Source organism: Choloepus didactylus, chromosome 1, assembly GCF_015220235.1.
Source record: "Choloepus didactylus isolate mChoDid1 chromosome 1, mChoDid1.pri, whole genome shotgun sequence".
Classification (NCBI taxonomy): domain Eukaryota; kingdom Metazoa; phylum Chordata; class Mammalia; order Pilosa; family Megalonychidae; genus Choloepus; species Choloepus didactylus.
The window spans coordinates 79,534,080-79,549,926 of record NC_051307.1 but is presented as its reverse complement, the minus strand read 5'-3'; the positions used below and the strand labels follow the sequence as shown (position 1 = coordinate 79,549,926).

Here is a 15,847-nt window from a genome sequence, read left to right as displayed (position 1 = left end):
TGCCCTTTCCATGCTCTATTGTTGGAAATCAGTCACTAAGTTCAGCCCCATACTCAAGGGGAGAAGAATTAAATTATGAATTAATACAGAATTAAACTATTTAGATAAGAAAGAGGGATTATCTACATGTACTATTTGGAATTCTGTAAGGAAGATTTGTGCTTTCTCCCTCAATTATGTGTTCATTAAATTATCTATTTATATCAGTACTGACTTGTAGATAGTTATTTTACTCTTTAGGCTACGATCCAATACCATTATTGATTTTGTTGCTCAAATTAGAGTTACCGCATTGCTTCCTGTATTTTGACATGCCTTCATTTTTTATTAAAGTAATTCCCTACTTTCTGGAACTATAAGATGCTCCAGGCTCATCCTGTATTTTTCCCTCCCCACAGCTCCAGCCCTAGAATCAGCCTTTTCTCCAAGAAGCTATGGAAACTACAATTTTTAAAAGTAAGCTCCTTGTTCATAAAATTTAAGAAGGAAAAAGAATTATACATCATATAGACATTACAGTACAATATTCTCATATTTTATCTGAATTCCTTATTAGATATCATGAAGCATAGCCCATAACTATAGAATTCGTAGTTTCACCACCAGAAATTCACAATATCTTTTGCATGTAAATTTTGTTCAAAGAAGTAAAATATGAAATAAGCTATTTCCATTTGGGATTATTCATTTACAAAATTCATGATACCTTAAAGCCTCCTATCCAAATAAAAGGGTCAATAGTATTGCTGTAACATGTTAAGTTAGCAGGTGATACTTTAAGTGGGAAAAGGAACAGTGTCCAGCCTAGTTGCTGGTTACTATTTCCTATAATGAAGAAATACTACTTCAAAGATCAGTTTCAAAGTGGCCGGTAGACATGGTGGGAAAAGTCAGACAGATAAATACCAGTGGGGTATACTAACATGAATGAAACCAAAACCACCTGCTGGCAGTTTTTTGAGCGTGTATGAAAATTGCACTAGGTAGGTATGCAAGAAAAGCAGTTGATTTGGAGTTTAACTGATGACTAAGGACAGTTATTAAATCCATTTCTAAAAACTAGTGACCTGCTGTCTTCTTACTCAGATTGAAGGCATTCTTTACGCCTGAAAAACCAAGTACAATTTGAGAGTGTTACTCAAAAATCCAACTCAGGTAACTGCAGAGGTTACCCAGTATAGTCTCATGGCTGCTTCTCTGATGTCCTTAGCCTATTTCATGGCTTTTTTTCTGGCTTTCCCCTGAGGTCTATCTGTCCTTACCTTTTTAAATTAATAAATATCCTCTGATATTCTGATTCCTTTTTTCTTTTCTTGGCTTTTTTGTCTCTAATTCATCTTGGTCTGTCACCTATAGATCATGGATTTCAATTTTCCTATTCTTCTGTACCACTTCCCCAGTCTAAACTTTGCTTCAGACTTAGCTTCCATTCTTGGGCATAAGTCACTTTGGTTAGGAAACCCAGTCACCCCAAGTTTAACACCAGCTATGCTAAACTACATTTAACTTCTGTCATCAAGAAGCTCATGATGTCTCATACCCTTGGTTGGTCAGCTTCCACTCACAGTTCTATCTCCCGTGGAAGATGTTTCACAAGACTATCCATGACATAGTAAAGCAGGCCAGGTGGAAGAAGTAAATACTGACAGCAGTGGAAAAAGCATATCCTCAAACATAGCCATAATTGTCTTGTGGGTATGGATACATGTTCTCAACTGTCTTCATTTGCCAGGAAACCCCCAGCATTCTTCTCAGATGCTCTGAACTCCTCCCCAAAAATGGTCAAGCGGTAATATGCTGGGAAAGTCTATCAGCAAAGGCCCTTTAGATAAACAAAGACACTCTGTAGCTTAGTCTGTGAATTATCACATATCAAAACTTAAGTTAGTAATATGGTTTAAGAGATTAAAACTCATTGCTTAGCATTTTGTTCAGCAGCTGGGAACTAGAAGCCATATCTGGAAATATAGAAATACCCCTGGATAGATCATTCTTCAGTCTTGATGTGTTCTAAATTCCCTAGTATAGAATAAGAATATTAAAGAGGAAGCCAGATTAAAGCAGATTCTAGTCTAATTTTGCCTATCTGAGTTTCAGTTAATCTCCTCATTGAAAGGGCTGGACTAGTGGTTACTTCCGGTCCCTCTGTGAGACAGTTCATTATGCTCTGTTTTGCTGATTTCTCTCAAAGATAGATAACATGGATATAGAAGGAATTTCTGGATCAAGACTGTCCAGTCTTCTCCCAGAGATTATAAGCTAGGGGTGGTAGAAAAGGAAAATTACTCTAATTTTCTCACTCTGCCTGCTCACAATATTGGATCAAACTACTATCATTTTAAATTAAAATGATGTTGGTTTAAAGTAATCTGCCACCTACCTGACTCCTTCTAAACCCACACCCACACGCACACACACACACAGATACTCACACACACATTTCCAAGTCTCCTGGGACAGTTTATTACTTTTGACATTTTCCTGTATCTTTCTAGTTCATTGACATCAAGTTCAATGGTCTTATAACGTCAAGAAAATAAAAAAGTAGATTCATTATAATGCCTACTTAATACATACAGCAAGCCCAAGATTTTGGAACCCTCTTAGAGAACACAGTAGGACTACTTGATTTGCTATCTAGCCTGCATGTGCTGTCAACTTAAATGATAATCTAATCAGAAAAAATAGTCATCTCATACACCTTAGGTAAAACCTCCATGGAGTGGAGAATGTTAGATGCAAGTTATTGCTGCTGTAAAGCAAACCAGAACAGACTTAAAAGTGGCACCGGCAAGAGGCAATGGGATCAGGGTTCATTTGTAACACAGAAACAAAACCACTATAATTCTCTATATTTCTAGATGTGTACACAGCTAATACAAGTTTTAGGGTTGTTCCTTTATGTAACTTATCGTTAATGTTAATTTCATAGGAACTCAATAATGAGGCAACTATTTAATGACCATTCTCATAAAAGAGCAACAGAGAAAGAAAAAATTCCCTTGTTTTGGTGACACTTACCTATCTGACCACTGGGCACCAGAGCAGATCTTCTAGAGTGTAGGCTCAGTCAGGCAAGGTATAACTAATTCATGTTCTGCTGTTTACTAAAGCATGAATGGTAATGACACTAATGCAGAGTCTAGTTTCTCACAGGACTTTATCCTTTTAAAAAATTTCTTCCACTATCTTTTTAAAAGAACTCAACAACTGTCTTCTCGATACCTTCTATAATTTTGGAAAACTAGTGAATTTTTATGTATGTTTTTAAGAGCACGGACTTAGTTTTTTTTACTAAAATAAGAGACTTCAGTGTTCTTAAACTAAGGTCTAACCTGATTTGGATTTGGTTTTCATTGATATGGTTTGGGTTTTTATTGTGGTTCTGGATTTGATTTTAGATTTGAATTTGGATTTCACAGATTTAGTTTTCGTAAAATAAGAGACTCTGCATATACATGGTGTACTGGTTTTGATGTATTATGTCCCCCAAAACGCCGTGTTCTTTGATGCAATCTTGTGAGGGCAGACGTGTTAGCGTTGATTAGGTTGGAATCTTTGGATTAGGTTGTTTCTATGGAGATGTGACCCACCCAACTGTGGGTAATACCTTTGAGGGGATTGTTTCCATGGAGGTGTGGCCCTGCCCACTCAATGTGGGTTTTAATTAGTTTACTGGAGCCATAGGAAAGCTCACAAACAGAAGGACCACAGAGTTGCTGTAGCTTAGAGAGACATTTTGGAGAACACCATTTTGAAACACAACCTAGGAGCAAGCAGATGCCAGCCATGTGCCTTTCCAGCTAACAGAGGTTTTCCAGACGCCATCGGTGTTCTTCAGTGAAGGTACCCTACTGTTGATGCCTTTGTTTGGTCATTTGCATGGCCATAAGACTGTAACTTTGTAACCAAACAAAACCCCTTATAAAAGCCAATACATTTCTGGTATTTTGCATAAGGGCGGCATTAGCAAACTGGAACCCATGGATTACATGGGTAACAATACAAAATATGTAATGAAATATCATCTAGTAAATAACACTTTTGAAATTCAGAACACCTTTGGGTCATGATTCTGATTGTATTTATCATTACAGTAGAATTAAGCTAAATCTCTGTTGATCTTCTAAAGACAAATAAGTTGCTTTTTAACATCATATAGAGTATTATTGTCTTTCTAATAAATTTCAACTTAAGAATGTTCCCCAAAAGTGAATGGAGATTAAATGGAAGTTGCCTACAGTAAAAACAATTCAAATTTAGAAGCCATTATGAGTAAATGGTCCACAATCCTGGTTTCAAACTCTCATGCCATTATTCTAAAATAAAACCACTTCACATAAAAAAGCTTGCATCTTCATGTACTCATCGGAAGTTAAGTATTCTGAGTAATACTTCAAAGTATTTTACTGATAAAAAGATTTCTTTTCTAGAATTTTTGAGATTTTCATTTCCTTTTGAAAGCTAACTATTAATTTAAATTAATATTCATCTTAGAATGCCTTCTCCTTCTCCCCTGGCTACCTGCTTGACTTGCTTTCATAATTATACAAAAACAAAACAAAACAAACAGACAAAAAAAAAACAGGCTTATCTGGAGTAACCTTTACTAAGATATCTTTTTTATTAAAGAAGTAAAAGAAAAAAGAATTTGGGAAGTATTGGGGTAAAGTAAAAAGAACACCAGGCTGGGAGACCTGGTCACTAATCCTAACTCTATAATTAGCTAGCAATGTGATTTTAGATTTAAACTCCCTAGGTCTCATTTTCTCTATCAGTACCACTGACCGGTACACAGGAGTGGGCATACAGACTTTTATTATCACATTTGCTTTTCCACTGCTACTGATACATCTCCATTGCCTTAAGGTTTGGAATTTTAAACTCTAAATATAACAGAGATTTTCAAATTCTAGGCTTCTGAGGGAAGAAGAGATGAGTTAGAGTTAACAGACTCTCTCCTCTACATTCTGTAACTTCCATTCCTTTTTGATTCTATATAGAACTCATCTGAGCACACCTGATACACAGATATATATTAAAAGACATAACTTAAATTTTATTAAAATTTATAAGAAATTCTTTACCTTCATCAACAGAATCTGAAGTGCTGCTTTTGTCCAAAGAAAGATATTCATTCTTATTTAAATCCAGCGATTTTGATGGCACTCTACTTAACCTCTTCTCTGAAATTAGTAAAGAACTCTTCTTGATCTGCTCCTCACTTTGGGGGTCCTCTTTCCCTAATCCCTAAAAGGCAAATAAATTGGGCTTAAAAATAAAAACAGAGGATAAGCTTTGCTTTTACAGCAAGATCTTTAATAGTAAGTATGCTTTAAAATATAAATTTTTGAAAAAATGTTAGCAGCATTTTTTATCTTTGCATCACATTTCCAATACTCCCAAATTTCAAGCATATAAGATACTGGTAAATAATATGTACCATTCTAAAGCCATCTTCTTACACAGTAATAAACAAATTTATAAAGAATGTCATATAAAAATAATTCACAGATAGTTAACAGTATGTGAATCACCTAAGCAAAAGGGAAAGGGGCCAGAGGACCAAAAAATAAAAAGAAAAGGTAAAATCAGTTCTTTGGGGTATGGCAGAGGAAGAAGAGCCAAAGCAGATTAGTGTCCCCAGCCAACCACCAACCAACTCAACTACTGCCCATCATCTTAAGGAAAAGAACTCACTCATCTCTCAAGACCAGTAGCTAAAATGGGAAAGGAAAAGTAAAGAGATTAAAGTCATATAAGAGTAGAGTGGGGAAGAGAGGGTTATAAGAGAAATTAATTTCACAGTAAACTCGTAAGTATACAATTGGATTTACTATAAGGGTTTAAGGGATAGGACATTAAAAAATACTCAATATATGATGCTATCTATACTTTCTGGGTAAGGTTTAATAAAAAAATGTCATATCTTATAGTAAATTGATTGTTAGACATTGCACCAGTTTGTGTACATTATGTCCCCCAGAAAAAGCCATGTTCTTTGATGCAGTCTTGTGGGGGCAGACATTATTAATGTTGATTAAGTTGGAACGGTTAGATTATGTTGTTTCCATGGAGATGCACCCCACCCATCTGTGGGTGATAACTCTGACTGGATAATTTCCATGGTGGTGTGGCCTTGATTAGTTTACTAGAGCACTGTATCAGCTCAGATAGAAGCAGTGAGCTTGCTACAGCCAAGAGGGACACTTTGAAGAATGCACAGGAGCTGAAAAGAGAGGAGCTGCAGATGAGAGACAGTTTGAAGATGGCCATTGAAAGCAGACTTTTGCTCCGGAGAAGCTAAGAGAGGAAAAACGCCCCAAGAGCAACTAAGAGTGTCATTTTTGAGGAACTGCAGCCTAGAGAGGAACATCCTGGGAGAAAACCATTTTGAAACCAGAACTCTGGAGTAGATGCTAGCCACGTGCCTTGCCAGCTAACAGAGGTTTTCTGGACGCCATTGGCCATCCTCCAGTGAGGACGCCATTGGCCATCCTCCAGCGAAGGTACCCTACTGTTGATATGTTACCTTGGACACTTTAGGGCCTTAAGACTACAACTTTGTAACCAAATAAACCCCCTTTATAAAAGCCGATCCATTTCTGGTGTTTTGCATTCCGGCAGCATTAGCAAACCGGAACAGACATTAAAGTATGAGTGCTATTGCTATGTAGAGTTGTATTTGTTCTAGTTTGCTAATGCTGCCGGAATGCAAAACACCAGAGATGGATTGGCTTTTATAAAAAGGGGGCTTATTTGGCTACACAGTTATAGTCTTAAGGCCATAAATTGTCCAAGGTAACACATCAGTAATCAGGTACCTTCACTGGAGGATGGCCAATGGCGTCCGGAAAACCTCTGTTAGCTGGGAAGGCACGTGGCTGGCGTCTGCTCCAAAGTTCTGGTTTCAAAATGGCTTTCTCCCAGGACATTCCTCTCTAGCAAGCTTGCTCCTCTTCAAAATGTCACTCACAGCTGCACTGAGTTTCCTCTCCTTGAGCCAGCTCATTTATATGGCTCCACTGATCAAGGCCCACCCCGAATGGGTGGGGCCATGCCTCCACAGAAATATCCCATCAGTTATTGTCCACAGTTGGGTGGAGCGCATCTCCATGCAAACAACCTAATCCAAACGTTCCAACTTAATCCCCACTATTATGTCTGCCCCACAAGATTGCATCAAAGAATATGGCTTTTTCTGGGGGACATAATACATTCAAACTGGCACAGTATTATAGCTAGGCTTAATATAACAGCATAATAAATCCATATAAACTACTACTTTCTTGCATTGTCTGTGTGACAGAGAGTAATAAGCAATGACAGAGAGCAGAAAGCATATATACTTATACTTCCTGCCCCATGAGATCCTTGTGCAGCACTGAACAGCATAAGGAGCTCCACGGAGGATAGGTTTCCATTGGCCACTCAGAAAGCAGAATAACAACTGGGACCCATGACACCATTTATTAAAGGATTATTCTATCTTAGTTAGAGGACTGATTCTTCAAGCAGAGATTACCGCTAAAATTCAAGACTTGATTTATTTGGGAGTTCCATACTACAATGCAACATGCTTATTAGAAAACTCAGGGCCTCTTTATCAGACGCTACACTGATAAATTTCTCTGTAGCTCTACACTTACAGAAATCAGTATATTTCCTGCTGTTTCAGGAGATATATTTCCTATTTTAAAGAATATGGATGGGAAGGAAGGAAGGAAGGAAGGAAAGAGGGGAGGGAGGGAGGGAGGAACGAAAGAAGGAAGGAAGGAAGGATGGAAGGAAGGAAGGAAGGAAGGAAGGAAGGAAGGAAGGAAAATCAGGAAAAATAACAGTCACTATGTTTGAATGGTTGGCATCTGGGCAATTTTTATTTTCTTCTTAAAGTTTTCTATATTTCCTGAATTTAAATTTTTAAATTTAATTTTTAAAACCTATTTCAATTTTGGGGAAAAGTTGTTGGAAGTGAAAATGAAACAAATTAAGTGACATAAAATATCTGTTAACATCTGAGACTCTTACCAGGCTGCTCTTGAATGCAAAAGGAAAAAGAAGACTGAACTTCTTTATTTCTTGTATCCCACAATCTGAACACATCTACACTTCACTGAATGCATGACTGATTTTAAAACATTATATTATTCTTATACTATTCCATTCCTTTTAATGGGATAAAATGTGACTTTCTTTAGAGACACACTATAGGTAAGAACCAACAGGTTGTCTTCTCCAAGAGCAGGTACAGAAGAAATTGTCAGGGATGCTGTAAGAAGGACTCAAGTAGAGATCAGTAGTTCTCAGAACCCAGTTTCAAAGTCAGACTTTTATAAAAGGACAAGGAAACTGCAAGAGTTCCTCTGTCTTGTCACTTCCCCAAAATTGATGTTTGGTTGTCTCAGTGAAAACATAAAAGAGACTGACATCCAGAATCACCTTCCACGCACCAGTAATAAGCCCCTAAGAGTCTTTAGATGAGTAAATTTTCCAAAAAATCCATAATACAAAACCAGAATGAGATAGATGCATGATAGTTACCTAACACGAGCTGATATTTTGATGGCCTTTTACATAAATATATCTTATCTCAATGTTTTCTCAACATTTATTCAGAGGAAATGCTGGGAGTTACATGGGGGGAGAAGAGAAAAAGACCACTGCTGGGCACACAGAGTTACTTTCAATTATAATAGCTTAGGGTTACTGAATACTTCATGCATGCTAGGGCCTATTCTAAGCACGTTTACATACATTAATTTAGTAATTGTAAAACCTCTATGAGGTATTATTATTCTCATCTTATGGTTGAGAAAATTAAGGCATAGAGAGGTTAAGTATTTAAGTTAACTTACTTACAGTCATACCCTTAGCAAATGGCAGGGAGAGAATCTGAAGCTAAGCAGTCTGGCCCTAAAGTCCTGCTCTACTCTAAGAAGTTCAGCTTTGGCCCCAAACATGCATCCCCCATCAGCAGAACAAAAGCTCTGCAGTAGGAGCACTCTTAGCACTCAGAACTGGTCTCCAGACCATTCTCCACTAAAAGGATCTACGGCTTATTAGAAAAATGGCTTATTCTAAGTCTGAGGCAGAAAAGATATAAAATGTGCCCTGGGAAATATTGTGACAGAAAGAAAGGAAGCCAACAAAGATTACTGGGCATTTCAAAAGGAGCTAATCTAAAGGGGATCCTGTTGGCAAAGATGGGACAAACTGAGCATGAAAAAGGATAGTAACTCCAAGTTACTGAAACTCATGGAAATAAAAAAATCTACAGGCTTATAATGATACTTGAAATATAAAGAAAGGAAGAAAACTAACTAAAAAAGCCTAGCAGTTAACTGGACCTGCCTGCTTTAGAAGGCAACTTAAGGAGAATATTGCTTGGGGCTTTCATCTCCCCTTTCAAAAAAGATTCCTTCCACAGCACACATTACTCACCCTGGGAAGAGTTCTGCTAACTAAGGATTTCTGTCTTGTTACCTTTTTAATGATATTCATCCCCCTCATAGACTGGGGGAAACCCAGAGAACTGCATGGTAGGTCTGCACCTTATCCAGCTCTGAACAAAACCACATAGTATTCCCATATAATCGCGGCATCTTATAGACTTAAATAAAACTCTTCTCCTAAAATAAAGAAGCAGCCTGACAACCTAAGTTTTTAAACATTTTATATACAGTATTTTTATTTTATCTTATGATTAACATATGATGGTATCAGACATATTTTTAAACGGATATCATATACTAACCCCTTTTGGTGTATTTTCATTGAACGATTCTGTCTCTGAAACTTGACTAGCTGATTCACGGGTAAAACTAATTGATTTGGATAATTTTTCATCTCTCTCTCCAGAGTCATCCAAGCTTCTTCTTCCTGGACTTCTGAAAAACACAACATTATAGAAACATAAGTTCACCTGTACCCAAATAAGTGATTTGGTCTTTTCACTGCGGTCCTTTGTTATCATAAAGCATTTTCACAACAAATGGCTAATTGTAATGTAACAGATAAGTCTCTATATATAACAAGATTATATTCTTAAATCATGTGCAAATTGACTTTATTTTTGAGAATAAATGTGTTCATCTGAGATTCTGTAGAGTTAGGAAACCATTAAAAAAATTAACCAAGTAAAAATGTCCACAATAAAAACCATTAAATCCGTATTACTTGTTTAGATATCAGTTTGTAGACAACCACAAAGCTTTGAAAGGTACAGGGTGGATGTTGGAGTTGGATACCAGTCAGCACCAGAGGGCAGTTTCAGATCTCCTTCCTTCAACTCAGTCCCTGCTGGGATGGAGAATCCCTCCCAGAAGCAGCTTCTGATATCTGAGCATAAAGCTCCCCTTATTCTTCTCCATTCCTAAGACCAAAGTTTAAGAAACAGCTTTCAAATGATCATTGGGCCAAGACTACAATAAGTATCCTGGGAGCTGCTTTTCCTCCTTTGGGGAACAAAAAGGAAGTCTATTCTGTGTTTTAAAACTTCAACTTCCATGTGAGACCAAGGGAAGAAACGTCTATTTGGTACAGGATCTATATTTTCTAAACAGTATAACTCTACAGTCGGTTTGTTCAAACACCACAATTACATGGAACTTTGAATAGGAAGTGAGATATGGTAGGTTACTATAGGTTGGAGTGAAATAGTGACACATCCCAAAGTAATTTGGGCAGAGAATAATAAAAAATATATTTACAGCGCCCACCCCCCCCACCCCCGCTGAGAACCTGGGGGAAGGTAGAGAAATGTTGCACTTCCTCACCTGGACTGGTGTTGATGTTGTCACAAACATTGGGACTGGCAGTTTGATGTGCCAAGCCCTGTATCGTGGGACTTGCCCTTATGAAGCTTGTTACTGCAAAGGAGAGGCTAAATTTACATATAATTGTGCCTAAGAGTCTCCCCCTGAGTACCTCTTTGTTGCTCAGATGTGGCCCTCTCTCTCTCTAACTGAGCCACCTCGGCAGGTGAACTCACTGCCCTCCCCGCTAAGTGGGACTTGACTCCCAGGGGTGTAAATCTCCCTGGCAACGCAGGATATGACTCCTGGGGATGAATCTGGACCTAGCATCGTGGGATTGAGACTATCTTCTTGACCAAAAGGGGGATGTAAAATGAGACGAAATAGTTTCAGTGGCTGAGAGATTTCAAATGGAGTTGAGAGGTCACTCTGGTGGACATTCTTATGCACTATATAGATAACAACTCTTAGGTTTTAATGTATTGGAATAGCTAGAAGTAAATACTTGAAACTACCAAACTCCAACCCAGTAGTCTGGACTCCTGAAGATGATTGTATAATAACGTAGATTACAAGGGGTGACAGTGTGATTGTGAAAACCTTGTGGATCACACCCCCTTTATCTAGTGTATGAATGGATGAGTAGAAAAATGGGGACAAAAGCTAAATGACAAATAGGGTGGGATGGGGGCATGGTTTGGGTGTTCTTTTTTTACTTTTATTTCTTATTCTTATTCTTATTCTTTCTGATGTAAGGAAAATGTTCAGAAATAGATTGTGGTGATGAATGCGTAACTATATGATTGTACTGTGAACAGCTGATTGTATACCATGGATGATTGCATGGTATGTGAATATATTTCAATAAAACTAAATTTAAAACAAAAAACAAAAAAAAAAGGGAGTCTTAAATATAAAAGGAGCACAACTTTCTCCAATGGTCAACCTTACTTAGGCAATTATTCCCATATACTCGTTACTACTTACAGTAGTAATGATTTTCCCCTAAAATAAAGTAGCATTCTGACACCTTAAGCCATATTACCCTGAGGAAGGAATAGGAAAGCTAAAGAGCCTTTCAACCTTATTCTACTCTGCCCAAATAATACTTAATACCGCTACTAAGTCTCTTCTGGGCCAGGCAGAATGGGAGGGGTCTGAGGGAATCAAACCACAAAAATGACTCCCTGGGACTAGCCCACCAGCTGAGCACTCAAGAATTTTAAGGATGAAGGTGGAATATGAAGAAATAAAGAGAGAGAGAATGAGGACTGAGAAAGGGAGGGAGGAACTGAGAATGAAGGGAAAGAATATAGGGTAGGGCTGAGGAAATGGTTTAAAGCAGATGTGCTTCTTTCAGAGACTGGAAGAATGGGAAAGGAGTAGAGGAGGGAATAGGGATCCTGCCACATATTCTCCTAGAAAGCACTCAATCACCAAAGGAAGAAAACAGCAGCTTTGCTGGTAACTTCAAAAAGCCAGACCAAAGAATGTAATAAGCAGCTGGTCAAAAATATTAATTCTTTCCTTCTTCAAACAATTGGAACTTCTCAAGTTGGTAGGGACTTTGGAGGTCATCTAGTTCAACTGCCCATTTCATAGATGAGTAAATGAAGGATCAGAAAGGTTAAGAGATTTGCCTGAGGTTGCTCCGCTACTCGGTGGCAAAGTTCAAACTAGAATCCAGATCTTCTTTACCACAATCTTTGTTTTAGATCAAGTGCTTTTCTACCCAACTGCAGGACCTGAAAGAGGCCTGTAAATTTTACAAGGAGAATAGAGTAATGGAAATTTTCAACTTTACAGAACACTAATAAAATATACATGTGCAACTATGTACAAAAGACTAAAATATTGATGCTGAACTGAAACAATACAAATAGAATTAGCATAACTAGAAGACTGCCCAGATGAGTAAAATGTTGATCATACATTGAAACTTTCAAAACATCTCCATTTTAATATTTATTTTTATAACAGCTTTATTGTGATATATAATTCACATGCCAGAAAATTCACCACATTAAAAGTATACAGTTCAGTGGTTTACAGAGTTGTGCAACCATCACCAGTATCTAATTTTAGATCAGTTTCATCACCCCCAAAAGAAACCCCATACCTATTAGCAGTCACTCTCCATTCTCCCCTCATCCCAGCTCCTGGCAACTACTAATCTACTTTGTGTCTCTATGGGTTTACCAACTCTGGACTCCATTTCACATAAATGGAATCATATAATGCATGGTCTTTGTGGCTGGCTTCTTTCACTTAGCATAATGTTTGCTATAGAATTTTAGTGTATTATCCTTATTTTGATTGATATGGCCTCAATTACCATTGGACAGAATGCACTTTTACTTACACAGGTTAATAAAAATGTCTACTCTTCCAAATAAATCCCCATAAGTCAGAAATAATCTCTCCTTACTCTTAATTTCTTTATCACGTTATCTATTTCTCCTTTATGGTCCTTATCATTTTCTACCTTGTATCATAATTATTGCATGCATGGCTTATCTTCCCAGAATACTATAAGCTCCTTTCATTAATGCATTTAATATTTATTGAGTGCCAACCACATGCTAACCACTATGCTAGGGAATCCTTGAGGAAAGTCTTATTATATTTCTATCCTTCAAAACCCCTACCATTTAATCTACTTTGTTGACATTTTTTAACTAAGAGATTTTAGTAGGAACTTCTCCAGGACCTTAATAAAAGTTTATTAAAACCACATGCTTTAAACAAATCCTAAGGGACACAGTTACATTGTTAACATTTCCTTATATGACCCGCATTTTCTTACCTGTTTAGCAAACTATTCCCTGCCCCTATCTTTCAATCCATTCTACCACAGAGGAAAAAGAAGCAAATTACACAAAGTGTGAATTAATAGACATTCTGAATTAGGAGGATCTAAACTAATTCTGCATCAATTAGTGATTAATAAATCTTGACATTTCAAAATACTGCTGTACCTTGGCTGCACATTATCCTCAATTGACAGTGACAAGTTTTCCATCTCTTCAGCATTCAAACCTAGCTCAGTGCCATAATTCTGCTGGATCAGCTGCCAGAATTCCAGTTTGGTCAAGCTCTAAAATGACAGAAAAATTACACTGAATACTGGGGAGACATAAAAGATAGTATAACATAGTGATTTAAAACATGTATTTTTTTAAGTTAGACCTGTTATGCCACTCCTAGCTGTGTATCTATATAGACCTCAGTTTCTTTATCTGTAAAAATGGAATAACAAACCCTAACTGATATACTTGTTATGGAGAATAGATAAAATAATGCTTGTAAAGTGTGTAATAAAATAGCTAGTGTAATTTGCTTAATACTTTCTGGCAATTACTAATCTGCAATTTCAATTCTTCAGTCCAACCAGAGTTGGAGTCTTCAGAGTTCTAAATGTCAGCTCAGAGTCCATTTTCCTCCTCTGGTGTATTTTCTTCAAATATAAAGTACAAGTGGTTAGATTCAAAATGTTTCCTTTGATTTATTTTAAATAAAGTCCAGCTTGTTCTTTCTGCACAGGTAGCGTATCAGTGCTAAAATCATCAAATACAACAAATTCATACATTACATAGCAGAACAAAAACAGTAATAGTATGCTAACCAATGGTCTGATTTCTAGAAATCATACAGATTGTTAATTACACAATGAAGTGAGGTAACAGTTGAAGCAATTTTTGGCATGATTGTTTCCTTCATTCATTCAACAAATATTTATTTAGTACCTATCAAAGATACATCACTGCACTAGATATTTAATGAGGTTAAAATGATATACAAATCAAGTTATTTTCTCTCAAACAACTTATAATATAGTTAAAGAAACATGGGACAATCTTAAGTAAAGTTAAATATGACAAGATATGATTACACACCAAAGTACTGGTAGAATCACCACTGTATAAAATTCTAAATGAAGGAAATTTTATTGTGGATTAGGGTATTCAGGCAGGGCTTCACATCAGAAAAGGGTGTTTAGATAAGCTGAAAGAAATATAAATGGTGGGACTAAAGAAAAAGAAAATTTGGGGAAAGGGAAACCAACATAAATACGGAATACATAAATGAACATAAGTAATATTTGTTTTGAAGTCGGTTAATAGTTTACCAGCCTAACTGGAGTAAAAGTTTTAAATTGGGAAATAGTAGAGATAAATATAAAGAGATTTAATGGGGCCAAAATGTATGGATTGCCTTGAATTCCTCCCTGATATTCCTTACAATGAATACAACTTCCTTTCTCCCTTTTCTTTGTTTCTTCTCTTTGTCCAGTAGCCATGGATTCTTTGTTAGGTTATACTAGATGACCTCTTATATTTCATGAGACCTCGAAGAGATTTTTGCACTTTAAATTTCACACAAAATTTCTATCTTTAGACTAGTTCTCAATCTGCAGTGCCAGAGAAGTAAGATTCCACAAGAGTAGCTGACGAAAATTCAGATATTATCTTCAGGAATTCAAAAAGTAAAAATATTCAAATAGTTACCTACAATACAGCTATTCAGACTAAGTAAAATGTCAAGCCTCTTTGATTTGGGTTGAATTTTATTTACATAGAGAGGTTATCTCAGGCTAAGTAAGAAACTCTCAATGGAAATAACGTACGTCTAATAGGAATGCTCTAATATTTTAGTATTTAATGTATTGCACTTACATGGTGAACAAAGTCTTTTGAAGCATAACGTCCATAGAAGAAAAACAAAAAGGATCTCTAGTGGTAGAGAAAGTTAAGGAACCGCTGTCCTTGATCCGAAAGGTACCAACACATTTCTTTCCCGATCCCCACTCCAGAAGAGCCTTTTGTGAACTTTCTTTCCCACAGAAACAGCTTATATTACCAATTAACCCATTCTTTGAAATACATTATATTTGAAACATTTTTATCGGCATAACAGGATAGTTAACTTTATAAAGAGAAATAAGCAGAAATTAACTTTTTATGAAGACTTATCTGAAACAACAGATATCAAACTATTCTAATACAGACTAATGCAAGTACGTAAATCAATGACAAATATTCAATTTCCTAAAAGTGGAAGAAATGAAGCTTACAGCATACTTAAAAAGAAAT

At 36.7% G+C, this 15,847-nt stretch overlaps 1 protein-coding gene across 1 annotated transcript in view; it reads right to left on the bottom strand.

The window, feature by feature from the left end:
• GRAMD1C (GRAM domain containing 1C) overlaps window positions 1-15,847 on the bottom strand; it is a 147,074-nt gene that overhangs the window by 43,925 nt on the left and 87,302 nt on the right. The window contains exons 7-9 of the mRNA XM_037835660.1: window positions 13,733-13,851; window positions 9,755-9,887; window positions 5,088-5,250 (exon numbers count right to left, since the gene is read on the bottom strand). Coding sequence (XP_037691588.1) covers window positions 5,088-5,250; window positions 9,755-9,887; window positions 13,733-13,851 — 415 coding nt within the window. The remainder of the gene's footprint in view (window positions 1-5,087; window positions 5,251-9,754; window positions 9,888-13,732; window positions 13,852-15,847) is intronic.